The following is a 22,848-nucleotide window of genomic DNA, read 5'->3' on the forward strand; positions in this document are numbered from 1 at the left end:
CGGTGTTCTTCGAAAACAAACAGTTCTTGTATTTAGGCAGAAATGTATGGAGCACCTATAATTATTATGATGATGACGATGATGATGATGATGTTCTAGGCACTCCTCTAGACCCTGGGAAAACAGAGAATAGGGCCCTTTATATAAAGCATGACCATAAATAACCAAATACGTCTTATTTAACATTAAAAGTGAAATACACATTGCTTTGTATTTGACAGTGCATTCAAGCTTTTAAATCTCAATTTAAGTCCAAAATGTAATATATTCTTAATTTTGGAGTAGCTGATTTTGATGGGATGGAGGAAGTGGGGAACCTCAACGCAGTTGTTTGAATTCAGGCTTTTTTCCCCCCTTCCCCTTCAATCTCTCTCTCTCACTCTCTCTGCAGTTGGATATTTACATCAATAATTCTTCATGAATATTGAAATAATTTCACTTGCTAGTGATGACTTTTGGAGAAAATTACTCACAAACTAAGCTGCTAAACTGGTCCTTATTGTAGACTTTTGCTGATTCTATAAAGCCTATATGTGTGTGTGTGTGTGTGAGAGAGAGAGAGAGAGAGAGAATAAAACACTTAAGAAAGCTGAGCTATGAAAACTCAATGGAAGATAAGCATGCACATAGCTGAGGTCTAAACTTACAAATCATTTTCTGGAGCACTATGACCTGCTATAAACCATAATGAAAGATGATCCCCTGACAAGCTGGTTCAAATAGGAGAGAGAAACCAAGGCATTTACATACCTTCCGTATATTGTGATAAGTGGATTGACTGAAAAAAAGTGAAGCACGATTGCAAGTAACCATAAAACATGTCTAAAAATGCACTTAGACAATAACCAGGAAGAAACAGTTACAAATACTCCTGAAAAAGAAAGTTGAAACTGTAAAGATTTTTTTTTTTTAAAAAGAGCAAACTATCAATCCTACTGAGGGATTCTTCTGTGGAAACACAATCTTAACATAAATCTTTAAAACCTGCAATGTAGTGAAAATGTAAAATTCATGAAACTATCTGTTTTGGGAATGTCATCCATTTAAAGTACCATTCCGAGTTTCCATAAGCTATGTCTCCACCCTTGGCCCTTGGAATTTTGTGCCATGTAAGTATGACAGGCAGGCATCTAGGGTCTCCTGGGATCCAGGGAAGATTTTACTTGTAGTTGGAAGTTTGACTTTCAAATGTACTCTGCTTCTATTTGCTTCTCTTGGAAGGGAGTTATTCTCTAGTATGTCTCTTGCCATTACATTTATAGATAAGTCCCCTTGAAGAAGAGAAATACACTGAAGCACAGCCAGAATTCTAAAATGCAAGAATTTTACAGAACTGTTAACAGACTTTTTTCCACCATGAGGCAACCCAGGTGACTGCTCAGGGTCTTGTAAGCACAAATTGTTACCTCAAGTTATTTTCAGAGGCTAAAACAAACATTGAGAGATGTAATTGAGTGCCTATGTAGAGAGTATGATCTCAAGTGCAAGAAATATGACTATTTTTTGGCAGTTTATTTCTATTTAAAATCTTAATTCTGAATGGAGGTGAGGCATAGAAACTGATTCTCCATCAGTCTGAGGTACCCTCTTCTCTTAGGGGTACATGAAGTTTCCGGGAGCATCACTGGGTGGAGGGAAGGAGAATCTCCAGCCTAGTCAGACAGGTCTCTAATGTCCACTTCCTCCAGCCCTCTAGCTGGGGCAAGCCCAGGGTGAAGGAGCCCTTCTCAGGGACCTACCACTGTCTAAACTCTTTTGGTTCCTCTTCCTAACTCCCTCCACCCTTCTAACTTTCCCCTCTGCCTGCCCAGTTAATCTTTACATAGTGTTTGGTGGAGGAGGGAGTGGGATGTTGATTGAGAAAACTTGTCCTGACTAATCTCCGTTCTTTGTGATTATACCAGTATTTACACTTTTGAAATGCAAAGGTCAAATGTTTGATCCTTTGCTATCTGTACACTGTTCTATTAACCTTCCCTGGAAAAGAAAGAATGCTTGGTTTTATGCACTCCAAGAACTGAGAAATGTTTTTACATTTTTAAATGGTTGTAGGAAAATAAAAGAACATTTTGTGATGAATGGAAATTATATGGAATTCAAATTTCCATTTCCAAACTTGAAATTTTACCATGCCTTTTCATTTGTATATTGCCTGTGGCTGCTTTCACACAACAAATGCAAAGTCAAGTCGTTAGATCAGAGAACTTAAGCCCTGCAAATTCTAAAATGTTTACTCTCTGGTCCTTGAATAAGAAGTTTTTTCACTTTCCGTGCTGATACTGCTCTTGCAAACATGGTGAATGTTTATAAAACCCACTGCATTTTCTGTAAGAAGTATAGCAAACTACCCCACAAAGTGACACAGTACAAGAAGGGCATGGATTCTCTCTAGGTGCAGGGAAAGTGGCATTATGACAGGAAATAGAGTGGCTATGGTGGGCAGATAAAGCTGATCTTTTGGGAAAAGTCTAAAAAGTACAAAGAAGATTGTGCTGAGACTTGAATGTGTTGAGCACAACTGCAGATCTAAGAGAATGTTGGTTGTCAAGAAATGCAAGCATTTTGAACTGGGAGGAAGGGCCAAGTTCCAGTTCTAAGTTTCACATTTTGTTTTGTTATGAAGACAATAAAATCTTGAAGTTATATTTAAAAAAAAAAAAAAGGTTACCAATACCCTAATCGAGTTTAGTTAGAGAAAGGAGTCACCCTTAATCCACTTACTGGAATGTGCAGCAAAGATTTCTCTGCCTTACTATCACTACTGGTGGGCTCTTATTAAAGGCAAACAATAATATTTATAACTAATGTTTCACGTGTCATCTGCATGAACTACACGTTATAAAAATCATTGAAGATACAAAATACGATTATGGAACAGCCTGCCTTCCAGGGGATTATAGTTAAAGGACGGGGAAATAGAAGTATAAGCAGGTAAATATACAGCATGGTAATGCTCTTGAGATGGGATATACAGAAGTGAGCAAGGATTGCTGGTGAAGACTGTGAGCTTAATTTTTAACACAAGTTTGAGGTGCCAGGGAGATAATCCATGAGGGTAAGCAACACGTAGATAAATATTTTCCCCATGGTGTCAGCCCTGCAGGATCACCTGAAGAACTGGCTGGTTCCCTTCAATACTTCAAAGTCTGTATAGGTTAGTTAAAGGCGGATGAAAACCAGCCTCAATTCAGTAATCTTGATTTTTCAGGAGGGCTTCCTTTGCTCCACCGAACTTGTTGCATGGCTCTCCTCGTAGGTTAAAGCGAAGAGTAACAACAGCCAGTATTTGCTGAACTTGAACTCTTCCAGACTTGGGGCTAACTATATTATTTGATCGTCCCCACAACCATATGAGGTAGGTGACTATCTTATTCCTACATTAGGTGTTGGGATAATGAGGCACAAAGAAGATAGGAACTTGCCCAAGGTTGCATAACTAGAAAATGGCAGAACCAGGCTTTAAATTCTAGTACTGTGCTCTAAGCCACATGGTTTTCTTGCATGGCTGGCTGCCTGTCTCTTTTAAGTAAAGAATCTCCCTCAAGTAATATGACAGAGGCACAGATGAAGTTGAAGATCAAATATGTAGTCCTTTATATCTCCTCCTCTTCTTGCCTCTGATTTCCTGTCTCCTGACAAGGGGATAAAGACAACATTTTGTATATGACCCAGATGAAACTGATAAAGTAGCAAATGTTAAAAATCAAACTTTCATTCTGGCTCTTACTGAGTAGACGGGTCATCTGGATAGAAATGGTAATTCACATTTCTCTGGGTGAATGGTTATATTTAGAGGAAGCATGGTAGAAGGGATAGGATATAGGTTTTGGATTGAAGCCTGTTCTTTCATTTCCCAAGTATTTTGGGTGCCCAAAGTGACATAAGGTCTGTGAGAGGCATTTAGTTACTAAAAGTGTAAGTTTGAAAAAAAACTGGCTTGAGGTCTTTCCAGCTCTGCATCCTCATTTCTGTAGCAGAGCTGATACTTACCTGTCCCAAAGGATCAGCATCAAGAGTAGATGAGATAACAAATACTCTCAAGCTCCTTCATTTGCCTGCTTCTGGGTTACCAAATCTCAAAATGGCATAGTAGCACCAGCAGGGGGAGCAAAGAACAAGAGTTTCAACCAGAAAACGGTTTCTGAAAACTGTTCAGTGATACTGTAAGTGTAATTACTTTCTAGTTTCTAAACATTTGCATAGCCTATAATCTCCTCCTAATTATGCCAAATAAGGGATTTCTGTATTATCAATAATATTATCCTATGATCATGACACTAAACAAAAGGCCCCAGGTGTCCTATTAGAATTAAATCCTATTGACTCAATATCTAAGACTCAGAGGATTTCATTTGAGTTGTTCTCAAATTTACCTAAATTCCACATTTGCAAGAGGATTGACTGTGGAGTTGTGTTTTGTTTTTATCCTGCTTGTCCCAGGCTTTAAGCGCAAACTTGCTGGGCACACATACGCCATAACTATTTAGTCAATGAGTCCGGCAGGATCTTCACTTGATAATTGACCAAATGATGCACAATGTGGGATCACTTCTAAATGTAATCTAAACTGTAAAGTTCATATCACATTTCTGATGTAAATGAACAGGGGTAAATAAGGTTGATGTTAGGGATTTATTTTTAGAGAACAATCCTTAAAGCATGTCATGCAATCAGTATAGTTTTACCCTCACCTTCTCAACACTCTTGAAACACACTGCTCTGCAGCAAAGCTGATGGTTAGCATGATTCCAAAGATTAGTGTTAAATACATACCATTTTATTTAACTCCCTGAAAACAGATAAAGTCAAATATGGTACATAACTCTTAATTAAACAGAGCCAGAAATTCCAGTCCTTAATTAGTTTGACTAAATGGTAGTTCATTTTACTTAAAAATAATAAAATAGCATTTCTTTTAAAATACACCAAAATTGGAACTTTTTCCTTAGTCAGACAAGTGTTCTTCTATGGTTCAAATTAGTTTTTATTATAATGTTCACAAGTGCTGTTATGTGACATGACATCATTAATGAACCTTGTACCTATGACTCTAAGTCAGTCGGTAACTTACCATTGACATTAAAGGATAATTTGTCTAGACATTCACTTTTTACTTTAACTTCATATAAGACTGAGGCCTATATTAGTTTTTTAAAATTTATTTAGAGATATAACTTATTTATTTGACAGAGAGAGAGAGACAGCAAGAGAGGGAACACAAGCAGAGGGAGTGGGAGAGGGAGAAGCAAGCTTCCTGCTGAGTAGGGAGCCCAAGGCGGGGCTCATCCCAGGACCCTAAGATCATGACCTGAGCCGAAGGGAGATGTTTAATGGCTGAGCCACCCAGGTGCCCCTGAGGCCTATATTAGTAACAAATCTTACATTTTGACTTGCATTTTTAATTTAAAAAGAGACTCTCATAAATCGGAAGTCCTTTTTTTGAAGTTATTTCCAGAGATGCCTTTAAATTTCAGCATAGAATGCTTACACCTTATATATCATCACTGATGTAAATTGCACTCTAGGAGGCACGGAATTAAAAGGAGCCAAATAGATCTCTCTTAATTGGTACTTGTCCATTTAACAACTTAAAAAAGGTTAAGAGGACATTTTCAGGAAACATGTATCTGTTTGGAAACATATGGTAATGATTATTAAAATAAAAGTGGTTTTAGGGCCCCTGGATGATTCAATCAATTGAGCCTTGGCTCTTGATTTTTGCTCAGGTCATGATTTCAGAGTCGTGGGATCTAGCCCTGAGTCAGGCACACACTCAGTGCAGAATCGGCTTGAGATTCTCTCTCCCTTTGCCCCTCCCACCTTTCTCTATCTCTCTAATAAATAAATAAAATCTATTTTTTATTAAAAATAATATTTATTAAAATAAATAAAATAATAAATAAATAAATAAATTGTTTTAAACAAACAAAACTAAAGTGGTTTAAGGAGTGGTTCTAGGTAAAACTAGAGTGGTTTAAGGAACGCCTGGCTGGCTGTTGGTAGAGCATGCAACTCTTTTTTTTTTTTTTTAAAGATTTTATTTATTTATTTGACAGAGAGAGATCACAAGTAGGCAGAGAGGCAGGCAGAGAGAGAGACGAGGAAACAGGCTCCCCGCCGAGCAGAGAGCCCGATGCGGGACTCGATCCCAGGACCCTGAGATCATGACCTGAGCCGAAGGCAGAGGCCTAACCCACTGAGCCACCCAGGCGCCCCAGAGCATGCAACTCTTGATCTTGGGGCCATGGTTCGAGCCCTGTGTTGGACATAGAGATTACATAAAAAACCCAACAAGCTAGAGTGGTCTGAGTATCAGACAAACAGATGAAAACATGTGAAATAGAACATCATAAGTCCATTGCAGGTTGGCTTTTTTTTCATTCACTTATGTGAATGAAAATTAGCTTACCTTCCAAGTTTGGTTTGTTGTAGTCCTGTATCTCATTTCACAGAAAACCTTTTCAAATTTTGTTTGACTGTTCCAGTGAATTACGGTCTTGGGCACTGCAGTATTTATATCCTCAGCCCTGGAAATGATGGATGCAGAAGGTATCACTAGAAAATTAAATGAATAAATAAATACTTAGCAGTTTAAAACTTGCCTTGGGAGAAATCAATATCTTTTCATTAATAAATAGACGTTTTAAAACTCAAAATACTAAAAAACAATTTCATGATCTGATTAACAATATTTACTTGTTTTCTAAGCTATTGTGTAGGCAAAACCTGCTGCTGTTAAGTAAAATTCTGTTCAACCTATTTTCTATTTCTTTTAAGTGGGACTCTTATAGTCCACCTTTCCCCCACCTCCTACTCCCTTATAATCCTAAATGATGAAATTCCAAAGTCTGGCCTTATTAACAAAAGAGAGTGAAAAATAGATAAAAGAGATATCTCTTTCTTCCTGCATCCATTTAGGGGAAAAATGATGTTTTGCATTCTAAACTTAGTTCAGAGAATCTGATTTGATAAGATATTAAATTGAGACCTTTCACAATAATATTTTTATTCTCTTGTGTCATAGGGAAACATATGGAAACATATTAATAATTAAATCTATTGGTAACTTATTTTGTTATCTATTAAAATAAATCTCTACTTGAAAGTATGATTTGAACAAAGCAAGTCTCCTAAGACTCTAAGGCTTTATAAATTATTGCCATGCTCTGTGATAATAATTTTCAAAAAGAAAGTGAAATTCTGTTGGGTTATGTTACTATAGTTTTGTTGTACCCTATAGGAGTAAAGGTGTAACTGGAATTTCTGTATTTCTAAATTGTATTAATTCTTGTACATTTGTTCTGTCTGAACAGAATTAAATCATTGGCACGTCCCATTTCTCCTATGTGTACCACAGAACAATGAAAACCCATGGCTTTGTTAGACTTATTATTTAACAAAGAACTAAAGAGCCTATATGTGTGTTTTTAAGGACCATTATTATAGCTTAATATTCTCTATGGATTAGTTTCCTTTTCATTTATTCTAGGGGTATAAAGGATTCTTTGGGAATATGATTATTTTATTATTAATGATTTAGTATCTAAAACTATTTGCCCAGGTATATGATTTATAGAGAAATACAAAAATTAAAGAGTTGCTGTTTAGTAGCACCGTCCTATAATACTATAATAAAATCCTTGAGCTAAAGCTAATGTAGGAAGGAAGTAATGACAAAAATCAGTCTAATTAAAGAGATTACTGCACTGAACTTTTATCATCCGAATGCCACTGTTGATTTCCTTTTACTAGTATAGGCTTCTTGTAATGAGGATCAGTATTTGCAGATTTCTGTAGTCAGAGAAGTTGTTTCCCAGGGTTTTGAGACCAGTTGGGACCATTTAAGCACCCTCAGGCTAAATTACCCACCCACTCTTCCCTCTCTTTTCTGAGTCTGGCCTTATTGGTAGAGTAGCACAAGCATTCCTGAGACCCTTCTGCAGAAAGAAATACTTCAGGGAGGAAGCAAAGCCTGTTTAGTCCTATGAGAAATGCAGATGGAACAGTAAGTCAGGTTTAAAATAGAGTCAGCACAGGGCAGGTCGATGCAACAGAGACCTAAGCTTTTAGGTTTGCATGACCTCATATGTTTTCAAATAAACATGCTATGTAATAAATACTTGACTATGTTAAATGACTCAAATGTTGAACGTTTGCTCCCATTGCTAAGGTTTCAAACATTCCCATCGTATCTTAGGTTTTTAAAAAACTGTCAAATTCATCATAGATATCATGTGTTTAGTCTTCACTTGTATTGAAATGAAGTACTGGATTTATAGTCTTTTGGTATCTTCTGCTCCATAAATATGAGCTTAACCGAAATCATCCCTAATGATAAAAACAGAAATAATTGGTACTAGGATGTCCAAATAGATGTCCAAATGTCCACATATATTTACCTATGTGAGAATTAACTTTCAAAATGGCAGCTAGAAGACACTGCACTTTCTGCACTGGCATTTATTTCTCCACAGAAGCTGAGGCACACCTCTCACAGTCCCTTTGGCACGGTGTTACTGCACTAGTAGCTCAGGCCTGCCTTTCAACTCAGCCATCTAACTTAATTAAAGCCCAGCCCTGTAGCTGTTTTGTGGAAATTGTTCTCAGGGGAATCCTCTGCCCCCAGTTTCATAGAACAGTTCATTTATCTAACTTGCAGTGTCTTATTCTTAAAAGTGTGACAAATGAGTATAGCTTATCCATTAATTATCTGGTAGCTTTGTTGGGTGGAGTGTCCTACACAGTCAACCTATGTTTTTCTACTGAGTTTCTAAGAGTTTGTTTTGAGATTTAGAGAAAAAAAAAAAAAAAAGAGGTGGAATAACAACTCCAAACAAGAGGCTTTCTGGTCCACAGTGTGAGAAGTCAGATTTGAAAGTGGTAGCCAGATAAGATTTTCCCTTTGTGGGAGAAAGGGTGGTGATTAACCTTCTTCACAAGACAGCAAATCTGCAATAAAATCTGGCTCTCCTTCTTACTAGCTGTGGGATCTTGAGCAAATTATTTATCTCTTTCTTTATCTGTAAAACGGGTACAGTAGTACCATGTATGATTGTTTCCAGAATGAAGTGTGATTTACATGTTAATTGTCTGGAACACTGTAGGCGTTTAATAAATGGATGTGATGATAGTAAGATCACAATGATATTAATAGCAGTGATACTTCTAATAAATAATTTAGTTCTAAAAGATGATATTGCCAAAGTGATACAGGACATGGTAGCCTCTAAACACCCTTAATCCATTGAGGGGACCTTGTTTTAAGAAAAGGGAATTTTATGGCATCCTACCTCAAACTGTAAATTTACAAAAACAGGTGCACCATGGTCAAGAGAACTATACATTGTGGACTACATCATCATAGTCAGCAGTGTTTGTTTTCAAATCCAATATTCAGAGCATAGGGACAGACTTTTCAACCAAACCTGTTAGCTGGAATAGTTGAGTTTAGTTGAAGCAGAAGTTGAGAAGTTGAGATAGTTCCAGTGGAAGACCCCAGTGGTCCCCAAAGGATACCCATGTTGTACCAAAAGGTGTCACATCCCCTAGATCACTAATCAGCAGGGAAGTTGTCAGACACATACCATGCTTTTAAATAAAGACTGAGGATAGAAGATGAGGATATTGGAATTGGAGCTTCCTAGCTCCACAGTCTCAAAATTTATAATGCCACCTAGCCTTGATTCCCTTAAGTAGAAATTACAGTCTCTTCTACAAAATAGGGTTGCTTGGGGGGTTAAATGAGGTAATTTTTGTAAAAGCAGTTAACACTTAAGAAAGCGCTCCATAAATATGAGCTTAACTGAAATCATCCTTAACGATAAAAACAGAAATAATTGGTACAAGGATGTCCAAATAGAGGGTGATTCACTTGGTGCTCTTTGGCTGAACTTTGGCTTTAGGACTGGGATGTAGCTCTAAAGAACTCAGGGGCAATTACCTTTTGGAATTTATCTTAAGGGAAAAAAAAAAAAATACCAGTGATGCCTAGGTGGCTCAGTTGGTTGAGCACTTGCCTTTGGCTAAGCTCATGATTTCGGCATCCTGGCATGGAACTGAGTTGGGCTCCCTGCTTAGTGGGGAGTCTGTTTCTCCCCCTCTTTCTCCCCTTCCCACCCATGCTTGCACACACTTTATCTCTGACTCTCTTAAAAATAAATAAATAAAATCTTAAAAAAGAAAAAAAAAAATTATCCAAAAGGTTGTTCATGGTACTATAGTTTATAATGGTGAAAATTTGAAAACAGCCTACATTTCCAACAATAAAAGAGTGATTAAAGACATTCATTAAAAATAATATTGTAGGGGCGCCTGGGTGGCTCAGTGGGTTAAGCCTCTGCCTTCGGCTCAGGTCATGATCTCAGGGTCCTGGGATTGAGCCCCGCATTGGGCTCTCTGCTCAGTGGGGAGTCTGCTTGCCCCCCTCTCTCTCTGCCTGCCTCTCTGCCTACTTGTGATCTCTCTGTCAAATAAATAAATAAAATCTTTAAAAAATAATAATAATAATATTGTAGATTCAAAAAATAGAAGTATTTATATTATAAGTTTTAAAAGGGAAGTTCTAAAGTATCTGAAGCAAAACCTGGCTGGTAAAAACAGAGACGTCCACATAATTCACCATTTTTTATGTTTTTTGTAAAACTTAAAAAAAAACCCACAACTTCCAAAATAATATATACAATAGAATTCTTTAGTATGCTATACTTCTCACAATGTAAGACTTATCATAGTTTATTATAATCCTTGTTTCTTTCCATCTTCCCTGGTAGATTGCAAGATATTTAGGACAGTAGATATCTTCCTTATCTTATTATCCCTAGCCCGTAGAACAATGCTTGAACATAAGAAGTTCTCAATAAATATGTGTAAAACCACACGCATCCATGTAGAAATAAGACTGGAAAGATATGCAACAAAATGGTAGCCGTACTTATCTTTGAGTTGTCTCAGGCTGGGTAGTTCTTCTTTTCTGTATCATGACCTGCAGGACCTTTGGGGGAACTCCTTTCAGAGCTAGACTTCGTTTGACTAGGTCAGTACAAATGAGTTGTTTAGTTGTAAAGACATATTAATTTCTCATTCTTACCTATATCATCCAGATTAATTTGCAGTTGTTTTGACTTCTCCATGCCCAATGCATTTGCAGCTTGGACCCAAACCAAATATTTCTTGCCACCTTGCAATGAATCAGTAGAGATGTTAATACAACTTGAAGAAAGATATTGTTGCTCTTCTTCTGTCTCTAAACTTTAAAAAAAAAAAGTTGTGATGACAGTTATGTTTGGTTTGAATGAGTTATTCCTCAATTTTTAAAAATATTTTATTTATTTATTTGACAGAGAGCTAGAGAGAGAGCACAGGTAAGCAGAGCAGCGGCGGGGGGGGGGGGGGGCGGAGAGAAGCAGGCTCTCTGATGAGCAGCGAGCCCGATGTGGGGCTCAATCCCAGGACCCTGGAATCATGACCCGAGCCGAAGACAGCCGCTTAACCAACTGAGCCACTTGGGTGCCCCATTCCTCAATTTTTTCATACTACTTTTTTAGCCTGCTTTCAGAATACAAAATTTATTTAATTTTGAAAATTTTTAAAAATAAATTCAAGACTCTTCAGGGCCAGACTATGACTTTCATGAGTCTTACGTCCTTTTGCCTTTATGGATTGATTCTTCTACCCAGAAAAAAAATAGAACATATGTGTGTGGGTATGTGTATACTTATATAGATACATATATATGTTCATATAGGTTATGTTCTATGACTGTTGATATAAAAGCAAATATATCAATATTACATCTTAAAACATTTTCTTTGACCTAATGGTTTTTTTCTTCTGATTTTATTTCATTTATATATTTTTTGAAGATTTTATTTATTTATTTGACATGGGGAGGGGAGGGAGTGAGAGCAAGCACAAGCAGAGGGAGAAGCAGGTTTCCACTGAGCAAGGAGCCCAATGTGGGACTCTATCCCAGAATCCTGGGATCATGACCCGACCTGAAGGCAGCCGCTTAGCGCACTGAGTCACCTAGATACCCCTTTTCTTCTGATTTTAAATGAAATTAAGCATTTTCATGGACTCCTAAAGATATCATTGGTCCTGGGCATTATGCCTACAGGATAAGTTGACTCTAGACTGAGCTTGAAATAAATGAGTACCCTCTGGGAAGGAGCATTGCATAGGAGCTCAGTACATGGGCTTTGAGTTGACATTTCTACCAGTTATAGAGTGAGGGGTAAGAATGGCTTGAAGGATCAGGATAGGGTGAGAGATCTGGATGGGGTAGAGAAAGACCAACCTTCCAGGAGAAAAAACAAAAACAAATAAACAATAACAACCCCCACCCCCGGCATGCTGTAAAACAAATAACTGAAGTGGCATGCCATTTTCAAGAAAGTTCAGCATGTTAATTCTCTGGAGCATGAATGTGCAAGAAATAACTTGAAGTAGACAAGATCAGAAAGACTTCCTGTGGACTTTGAAATGAGCACTGGCTGGATCTGGTGGCTGATTAGGTAAGGCAAAAAGGAAGTCATTTGCTGCCAAAGAAGATGGAGAAGATAGAGGGGAGAAGCACAGTTTGGAGTGAGAAATAGAGCTACTAAATCATCACTTCAAATTTTATTTATCTAAGCTTTTATAATGGAATGAGTGAGAATCTCTAATCAGCCAGTTTAACTTAGTGAATTTTCAAATGTAATTTGTTAAGGCTAAAATTTTAAATTTTATTAGTTTCATTGGCTTTTGTTAGCAAGTTTGAGCCTTTCTGTTGTATCTGTTAAAAAATTTCTGGGACACCTGCCTGGCTCAGTCAGTAGAACATGTGTCTTTTGATCTGGGGGTCCTGAGTTGGAGCCCCATATTGGGTGGAGAGATTACTTAATCAATCAGTCTTAAAAATTTCTACTCCACAATATTTTTAAGGTGTAGAGACTGGAGGTAGTGGTGAGGGGAGTATTGGGAAATGTTTCTTCCCTTTTCTTCTGGTTTCTGTGAGGAGAAACTGTTCTCAAAACTCCTCTGTTCTCCTCTGTACCTCCTTCCCTCATCCTTCTTGAAGATAGACCTGATTCTACTAATGAAGAACTGGATTGTACACCTCACAGTCCCTTCCTCTCTCCCATTTTCCCCTGGGAGTCAGAAGACCACAGGAATTATCTTTTCTGGTCTTCTCTAATAAGCTATAAGATTTAGAGGAGTTGGTCTCCAAGTGGCGTTGTGCAGCTGTTTAATACTGGCTGTGATTGAGGGCAACGGCAGTAACTCTGTTTATTCTGGGAAGATCAGTTTAGAAGGTTTACTTTTGCCACATACCAAAGCCATGCTCTCCATTAACAAGCTTCTTCAGTAATAAATATTATAAAGTATTTTAAATGCTTCATTATTTAAATATATATTTTAAAATATTTAGACATAACTATTTTTATATTTCTGTTTTCACCTATTGGCTTTTTTATTTCTCTCAGTTGGTTTAGAATTCATGAGGAAAATTTGCAGACATAAATATTGAGCCACCTCAGACTCTTAAACACCATTATCTGTACTCAGATCCATTCATAACACGAAAGTGGTTTTCACTAGACTTCACTAAGTTTGAATTTCTTGAACCCTTTGAACTATGAACTCTTCTGATTTCCTTTTCTTAAGTGTCTCAATCAGATTTTCAATATCCTGGTAACTACATCTAAGTTACAATTTCCACTTGTTCTTTAAGCTTTTTGTTGTGACTTCTGTCTTCACTTTTCCCATGAAAATACTCTTCTAAAACGGTGTCCTTTCCAAGGTGAAATCCTCTGAATCCTCTTTGTAGCAGTCATCCCTCTTGAAAACTTACAAGTCTTAGCTTCCTTTGGCTACCCAGACCCTGCCTTCTGAGTGAAAGAGCCTACATCTTTTTCTCACACATGCTTAGTGACGTCTTTCCTTCTTTAGCCCTCCACTTGGGTTGCCCTCTCTACTCCTCTAACCCCACCACAGTGAGGGTCAGTCTATTGGTGCTTACTGTTCTTTCAGCTCACTCAACCTCCTCGTCCAGTGACAACAATGGACAAACATTCCACACGTACAATACTGAATATCTGTACTCTCACTGGGAGCTGCATTTGTATATCTGCCTGAGAACAGAACTATAGCCTATTTATAACTGAATCATATATTCTTCTTGCCCATTTCTCCATTATTGTCAACAGTATGCTGCCTTTCTGATGTCCTTTGTTTGCCATTTTAACAACTTTTCCTCCATCACTTAAGAGCCAACCATAGAAGGTGAAGTATTTCTTTAACTATTATTTTCTTATCTTTTGTTCCTGTTTTGATAGCTATGGCCAGGGTCTAAACCTTAGCTCTATATTATCTGTTTGGTGTATTACTTGTAGATTCCTTTGTTAATTTTATTACATTGTGAAACCTAACAATATAGATCTACTAACTTGGAGGGAAACCACCTTGGAATTTGAACAAAGGTGAAAAGACAAGTACCCTAAATTCTTATATTTGACAAATAGAAAGGCTTCACAAATTTGTATGTCATCTTCGATTAAGGGTCATGTTCGCTTTCTCTGCACTGTTCCAATTATAGTATTTGTGCTGCTTAGGCAAGCACAGCTCGGTTTCTTTACCTAATACCATCAACTTTTTTCTGTCCTGGGGGACTGACTTGATAGGATTTACGTGGAGGAAGAGTTTAAAAATCACAATCATTTCACCTCTACGGGTACACGCTTTAGGTCCTATTAATCTATGCATCTATTCAGCAACTCCCCCAATTTCTCCAGCCCCACAGTATCCCAGCCAGGATTATAACTTGCCAGCCACTATGATCTGTTAGACTCTAGAGTGGCATGTTTGCTGAGACATAGAACTCAAGGGAGGAAAAGAGAGACCAGCCTCACTCTACCATGCGATAAATGCATTTATGAGTCAAAATACTATAGAATTTATATATCTGTATTTTTAAACTTAAAGCCACCACCAGAGCAGAAGAAGCTTAGCAGGCAACCAAGGAATCTCTTTAAGGCTGACAGGGATAATGTGGATAAGGGTGAGGAGTCTACATGGCATGGAGGTGGCAGTAACTACTCTAGTTCAGCTCAGGTTTTTAACCCTCAGTGTATAGTTTCCAATGCTGCCTCTTTCCTTTCAGCAGCAGGGAGATCACTATGAGCACCAGGCTAGGACAAGGACATGTCATAATGATGAAAACCTCAGGGCATGGGTTTTAGAAAAAAAAAAAAAACAACCTAGGTTCAAATCCCAGCTCTGCCCCTTGATAAAATGTGGGACTTGGAGCCTGTTACCTAACCTCAGTGTACTTCGGTTTACTCATCTGACAACAGAATAACATCATTGTGATCATGAATAATAAGTGAGTGAGAGAAGGAAGCATGGAGCAGGTGGTTTCACATGCAATAAAGAGCTTATTGAACACACAATAATTATTTTTAATTAAAAGGTATTTATGATAAGATTTACACATTCTAAAGAATACAAATGAAACCTTTAAAGCTGTTATATTTCAACAAGCAAAATTTCTTTTGTATTACTTGTATATGAAATCAAATCCTTCCATTAAATTCAGATGTTTGCATAGTTCCCTTATATTTCTTTTGAAATAAGATTGAATGTAGATAAATTACAGAGAGTTTGTTTCGAGGTATGCTAAACTCATGCTCAATAAAATTTCAAATGTGAAAATAAGAAGATGGCAAATATAGGTAAGTAGCAAGTAGGGCATCTCTGAGTATTTTCCAGTTACAGAAAACCACATGTATGTCCTTGGTTTGTGGCTAATTCTTTTATCTTTTATATTGAGACCACAGTCAAAATGGAAATATATTCTTAAACCGACATTAACCATAGTTATTAGGTAATTTAATTCTGCTTTTAAAGTCTAACTTCTTATTAACACAAACACTGTTTTAGATGAAGAACTAGTAATAATGAATGAATGACTATAACTTTGGGGCAATTTTTACATGAAACTGTATATTGCAAAGTTTTCAAATTTCTTATTTCTATTTCTGGTTTCTGTGTGCTTATTAACACATAATGGATTATTTGTAGAAGGAAGTCAGCATGATTTAGATGTCTCCGAAGTTTCCTCGCCCTAGCTGTTTTTAATAGATTTTCAGTAAACACTGCCAATCTATGGTAATAATGGTGAATGGTATTTTCTATTTATTTAGCCACTCATTCAGCAAATATTTATTTAACTTTCACTATGGTCTGAGCACTACTTAAGACACTGGGAGTACAACAATGGACAAAACAGATAAATGTCCCTCTCATTCTTTCTTTCTGAGCCTATAGCACTTTCACAAACATGGAGAACGTTTCTAAAACCCATCGGACTTTCTGCAAGAAGTATGGCAAGCACCAACCCCACAAAAGTGACACAGTACAAGAAAGGCAAAGATTCTCTTTAGGCCCGGGAAAGCAGCCTTATGAAAGGAAGCAGAGTGGTTATGGTGGGCAGACTAGGCTGATTTTCCGGAAAAAGGCTAAAACTACAAAGAGGATTGTGCTGAGACTTGCATGTGTTGAGCCCAACTGCAGATCTAAGAGAATGCTGGTTGTTAAGAGATGCAAGCATTTTGTATTGACAGGAGATAAGAGAAAGGGTCAAGTGATATAGTTCTAAACTTCGTATTTTGTTTTATCATGAAGACAATAAAATCTTGAGGTTATATTTACTTCATTTGTTTGCAGTTTGTCTTTTAAGAGGAAAATAAACTAGTGCCAGCAGTGAAATTCCTCTTGTGGGGCAGTTTGTGCTTGAAAACAAACAAAATACAACAGGTAAAGTCCCAGCCTTCATGGAGCACGCATTCTGGTGGAAACGATATGCCACGTGGTGATAATGTTTAGAAGAAAAATAAAGCAAAAAGGGAGTAGGAAGTGCTTGAAGCAGGAGTGGGGATTTTTTTCTTTTTTTTTCTTTTTTTTTTTTTTTTTTTTTTTTTTGGAAGGTGAAGATGAGGAAGGCCTGTCTAGGAAGGTGACTTTCCTCCTTTCTGGAGAAAGAGCATTCTAGAGATACTCAATGACTCAGAATCTTGCTTGTCCTGTTCAAGGAACAGCAATGACATCAGTGATGTTTGGTTTAGGCAAGACTGATAGAAAGGGATTAAACATGAGATCAGAGAGTCTGGAGGAGGGGAATTTCAAAGTTATTATAAGGTCACACAGAGCCATTGAAGGATTCTGGCTTTGATCTGTGAGTGAAATGGGAAGTTTTGAGCAGAGGAGTGACATGATCTGAGGCGCATGTGAAAAGAATTACTGCAGCTACTTGTATATAATAATAACTGTAGGATAATAACCGCAAAAGTGGAGGTTAGGGCACATTTAGGAAGTTCTTCTACTAACTCAGCGTGAGAGATGATATTGTTTGGCTCAGGGTTGCAAAGTAGGTAGTAAGAAGAGGTCAAATATGATAGGTTTTGCTGATTAATTTTGTTAAGGGCATGGTGGAGAGGAATCTAGGAGGACTCCAGGGATTTTGACCTAAATAATATGAAGATGGAGTTACCATTTACTGAGAAGGGGAATGCAGTGTGAGTAAAGGAAACAGGGTATTTGGTACTGAACAGGTTGGCTTAGAGATGGCTTTTGGATGTCTAAGAGAGAGTGTTGAATAAGATGTTAGATATATGGTAGCTGTGGACAGAGGAGATGTCGAAACGAGGTAAATTGCGAAGTTTTACACTTTGAATTTGCGTTATGTCTTTTAGGTAATGAGTATAGATAGAAATAAAAGAAGATCCTAGGAATAAAGCTATGGGGACCTATTACTTTACTAGAAATGAAGAGGCAACAGCCAAAGAGTCTAAGAAAAAGTGTTCAGGAAGTTTGGAGGAGAATCGCCTGCCTCTCTGCCTACTTGTGATCTCTGTCAAATAAATAAATAAAATCTTTAAAAAAAAAATGCTCCTGATAAGAAAGATAAGGACTGAGAGAAACCATTGGATTTGCTAATGGGGAAGTTGCCAGTGACACTGATAAGACCTGTCTCAGTCTACCGCAAAAATTTGACTAAACTAGGTTAAAGATGAGAGAGAAGTAGAGACAGAAAATACAGACAACTCCTTGAGTTTTGCCACAAAGAAGAGCAGAGAGATAAGGTAGTGGAGAGAGGAAGGACCAAGAAATTTTGCATTTTTCAAGAGGGCAGATGCTGAAGATTGTTTGAAAGCTGGTGGGAATGATCCAGTAAAGATAGAAAAGGTGACCATGCAGAAAAAAAGAGAGGAAAATTGTTGGAGCAGTGTCCTCCAAGAGACAGGAGGGGTAAGATCTAGCACATGAGGTGGAGAGTTGGCCTCAGGGCAACTGCAGTTCATCCACAGTAGTAGAAAGGAAGACCAAGTATTTGGGTCAGATGTTAATGCATCAGTAGATGGAGGAGACTTATGGTATTTCTCATTGCTCCCATTTTCTCAGTGAAATTAGAAAGCAGGTCATTAATAAAGAATGAGGAGGGAGAAAAGACACCGAAGACCAGAAATGAGAGGAAAAAGTAATGAAATAATTATTGACTTAGTGGGTGAATGACTTGGCCAGTGATAGGTGGCAGGATTGTGGGTGGCTATCTGGGCCCATTGAGATTAATGGTCATTAGTACAAAGTCCCATCAGTCAGTAAGTTTGTGTTTGTCTCCAGTCAGAATTAGCTTTCCTAATATGGGTGTAGAATCAGTGAGGAAATGGATTTAAAAACATGAACTGCTTATTAGGTCCTAGAAGAATTACTGAAATATAAGATCACAGTCTTCAGAATATTTAGAATCATGCCTAGGAACTCTTTCTGCTTATTAGGAATATGCATATGGAGGAGAAGTAGAAATGGCCCAAACAAGCAGAACTTATGAACTGACAGAATAGGCAATTGACCTAGAGGGTCTAAAATGATATTTCATCTAAAAATAATTGCCTTACTGATCTCTCACAGTGCCTGAAAATTCCATCGTTGGTGTTATTCTAATAAGTTTATGACCTTGTCATGCACAGAGATGGTGCCTATCTACAAAAAAAATCTCTAGAATTTAACATGGTAATGAGAAGTCACAAAATGCTAAATAAATATTTGCTAAATTAGCTTGAATGGAATGGAATGAAGGGCCATTGTGCATTCATTTTTATTCAACAAGTATTTATTGAGTAGAAGACACTGCAATAGACATTGCAAGAATTTCCAAGATAAAGAACATATTTACATGAAGCTGTTGAGGGTAAGAGACAATAGTAGGTAGATGTTTATTAGCAGAGTTTCTTCTTCTTTGATTTCTCCTATCACCACTTATTGATATATAGCAAAATACAGAGGGGGTAGAGGAGGGTGTGTGAATTGCTGTGCAATTCTGCTGGTGGGATTACCAAAAAGATACTAGGGAGAAAGAAAGCTTTTGTAGCAACACAGATATAATTCCTTTCTTTCACAACTTAACCCAACACCAGTAGAGAAGCCCTGATGGACCCATAGGCTGCAGTGGAGGGAATACCACCTTTCTGCCACTAGTGGAACACGGTGGGTGGACTGAGGTAAAATACCTCTTCTGTATATGTGATTTTACTGGAAAACAGAACCACATGGGTTGGAAGTGAAACCTTGCAAATGCTGATCTCTATACCTATCTGCCAAAGTGGAAAACACCCTGAGAACCAAGGATCTAGAATAACCTTTTTAAACTATTTCAACCACAGATTTTTTCTGGGGGGAAAGATCTTTTTGATGGTTATAAAAATTAACTTTATTTTCTCTAATTTTTTTCAACTCATTGGTGTGTTTTTAATTAACTATAAGATGAACAGATATTTATTCCCTTTTCCAATTTGTCTTAGAGGAGCTCTTTCTTTGAATTTGCTACAGGAGAATGTTCATTTTTATGCTAATCCTTCACATATTTTACGTCCTTTTTAAAATATGATAAAATTACATTAATCTGGATTTAATTCGGAATTTGGGTTAAGTTTGTCTGAGTTTGACTATAATTTACTGTTATATTTCAGAAATACTGTGAAAAAGTTTTTCTAATATGTAAGACTTTGTATTATTATTATTTAACTAGACTGTGAAGGGAGAATGTGGGAAATGTCTATTCCTACTTATTGGAATAATCACTCAATAAATATTAATTGAGCAGTTACAATGCAGCAGGCCCTAGTTGAGGCTCAAGTGATAACAGAAGTGAACAAAAATTCTTGCCCATATTGAGTTTACATTTCTAGTCTGAATGAATATGTGGAGTTTTCCTTTGACATAGGCACAACAGCTAAAAAATTAGTCTTACTTGTAATTTTTATTATTTTTTCCAGGAAAGTCTTACTTTTAGAGTGCATTAAACATCTCTTTCTAGATATTCATCTACTTACAATAACTATTACTTGGAAATAATGTAAATAAAATTATTGTTTATAAAATCTTATAAATGATCATTTTTAATGGCTTTATGTTAATCTCCTCACCCAGATCAGTCAGTTTTGATGTAAGAACAAATCAGACAAGCCTAGGATGTCAGCCTTGAGTGTTGCCAAAGTACTCTGCCTTTTTGTTGTTGTTTTTAAGCATTTACTATTTGCAATACACTTTTTATAGTTTGTGTTCTTATAAACTTTGGAACCCAGTATGGTATTATCCTCATTTCATAGGAAGCTATGGCTCGGCAAAGCTAAATAACTTTTCCAAGATCACACAGCTAGAAATTATGTCAGATACTGTTAGATGATAGTACTAGATTCTAGCAACCATACTCTTCTCCTAAGTACCCATCCAGATAGAGTAGACATGTAACCCAATGGGATGCCATGAAAGTCTGTGGGTGGGGGGGATGTTATTTTTCCTTCACCACTTTTCCTGCTTGGAACTGCCCAGAGGTGCAGCTTCTAAGGATTAAGGTCAACACAGTAAAACTTGTAGAGGAGAAAGGTGGAAAAAGCCTTTGGAATATCATGCCAGCTTTGTAATTCCTACCACTATAGCTTGATATAAGTAAAACCTGGTCTGTTTAAGTCATTGCATTTGGGTTTTCTGCTATTTGCATCATAAAAGACAACTAACTGATAAATCTCAGAACTGGAAATCCAAAGTAAAACTTGAAACTCTCTGTTCTTTCCAATGGATAGTTCTGAAAGCATGCTCTTTTAATAAATGTATTCTTAACACTTTAAAGGTGACCTTTTGAGTACCGAGAACAATCTCAATACTCATAACTGCTACAGGTATTTCTCACTTTCTAAGCTAGATGTATTTCTCAAAAAACCCATGTGTAAATAACGTAAACATATGAAACTGAATGCAATTAATGGATTTTAAGAGAAACTATAATAAACAGTCAAAATATTTGGAGAATTTTTTTTAATGATACAAAATAGGGAATTAGGTGGTGGTTGGCAAATTTTTGTTCAACAAATATATCTTCTCAAATTGTGGTATGCCAGTTCCAAATTTATAATGCAATTTCATTGTCTGGAACCTGAGTTGGCAAGTAAGTGGGACCTGAAAGAATTAACTCATACCCACTAGGTTGGCAATAACCAATAAGATAAAAATAAGAGTTGGCAAGAATGTGGAGAAGTTGGAATCTTCATATACTTCTGATGGGAATGTAGCTGTTTTATAAGACAGTATGGCAGTTCCTCAAAACATTAAACAGAATTAACACATGACCCAGCAATTCTATTCCTAAGCACATGCCCAAGAGAAGGGAAAACCTATGTCTACCAAAAATCTTGTACATGAATATCTCAGAAGCATTACTTATAATAGCCAAAAAGTGGACACAACCCAGATGTCCATCAGCTAATGAATGGATAAAGTAAATGTGGTATATTCATACATTATTTGACCATAGAAAGGCATGAGGTACTTATACCTGCTAGACCATGGATGAACCTTGAAATCCTTGTGCTGAATGAAAGACCCACTCAAAAAAGACCACACATTGTATGAAGTGTCCAGAGTAGGCAAATACCCAGTAGATGCCTCAGGATGGGAAAGTTGAGGGAAATTGAGTGATTACTATGGATAGTGTTTACTTTTGGCATAAGAAAATGTTCTAAAATTGTGGTGATGGTGGCATAACTCTGTGACTAATCATTGAATGCTATACTTAAAATAAGGTGAATCATATGGTATGTGAATTATACTCTATGAAGCTGTTATATTAAAAAAGAAAGAAAGAAACTAATCAATGAAGATCAGCGGACCCATGAGGTAGTAAAAGTTCCAGGAGATAGCAAAAATCCTCAAGGTGCCATGCTTTCTCTCTAAATCAGGCACTATCTAGTTTTTCTGTGAGCTTCCATTGCAGGGGGTGCTTCCATACTGCCTTCATTTTCAGATTTCTAAAGTTGACTTTATAAAGAGACTCTTGAGTTTTCTTGTCCTTGTGTCCTCTTTGCATGTCAAAAGGACTACTTTACCCTAGAGGCAAAGGGTAGTGGTTAAGTCTCAGATGTGTGTTAGAACCCAGCTCTCTTGCCATCTTGGCCAAGTGACTTTGGAGTGGTTATATGAGCACTGTAAAGTGGGGACAGTAATAATAGTTACTTTACAAGGTGGAGTTGAGGATTGAAGATGTAGTGCACCTGACAACACAACCTATGCCTAATATCCATGTTTCCGTCATTTCTTTGATACCCAGGCTTGCCTCTGTGTAATCCCTTCTTAGAATAAAAGGTGTTAGCATCTTGCCTGTGGCATGTAGCTGATGACTGCAGACTTTGCCTAGTTTTTACACAGAATTTCTTGAACAAAAAGGTTTTACCTTTTTTGTTTCACTTAATTAAAATTACTCTGAGTATGTCACAGGTGGAGAGAAAGAGAGCAATATTGGAAGATTTTTCTCTTCTACTG

General features: G+C 37.1%; 1 protein-coding gene and 1 pseudogene across 1 annotated transcript in view; one reads left to right on the forward strand and one right to left on the reverse strand.

Moving 5' to 3' along the window:
• Nucleotides 1–22,848, reverse strand: part of IL23R (interleukin 23 receptor) — a 57,985-nt gene that overhangs the window by 23,080 nt on the left and 12,057 nt on the right. The window contains exons 5-6 of the mRNA XM_032301926.1: nucleotides 11,087–11,247; nucleotides 6,410–6,555 (exon numbers count right to left, since the gene is read on the reverse strand). Of these exons, the coding sequence (XP_032157817.1) occupies nucleotides 6,410–6,555; nucleotides 11,087–11,247 (307 nt within the window). The remainder of the gene's footprint in view (nucleotides 1–6,409; nucleotides 6,556–11,086; nucleotides 11,248–22,848) is intronic.
• On the forward strand, nucleotides 15,520–17,854 carry LOC116567087 (annotated as a pseudogene).

The sequence above is a fragment of the Mustela erminea genome, chromosome 10, assembly GCF_009829155.1.
Source record: "Mustela erminea isolate mMusErm1 chromosome 10, mMusErm1.Pri, whole genome shotgun sequence".
NCBI classification, from domain to species: Eukaryota; Metazoa; Chordata; class Mammalia; order Carnivora; family Mustelidae; genus Mustela; species Mustela erminea.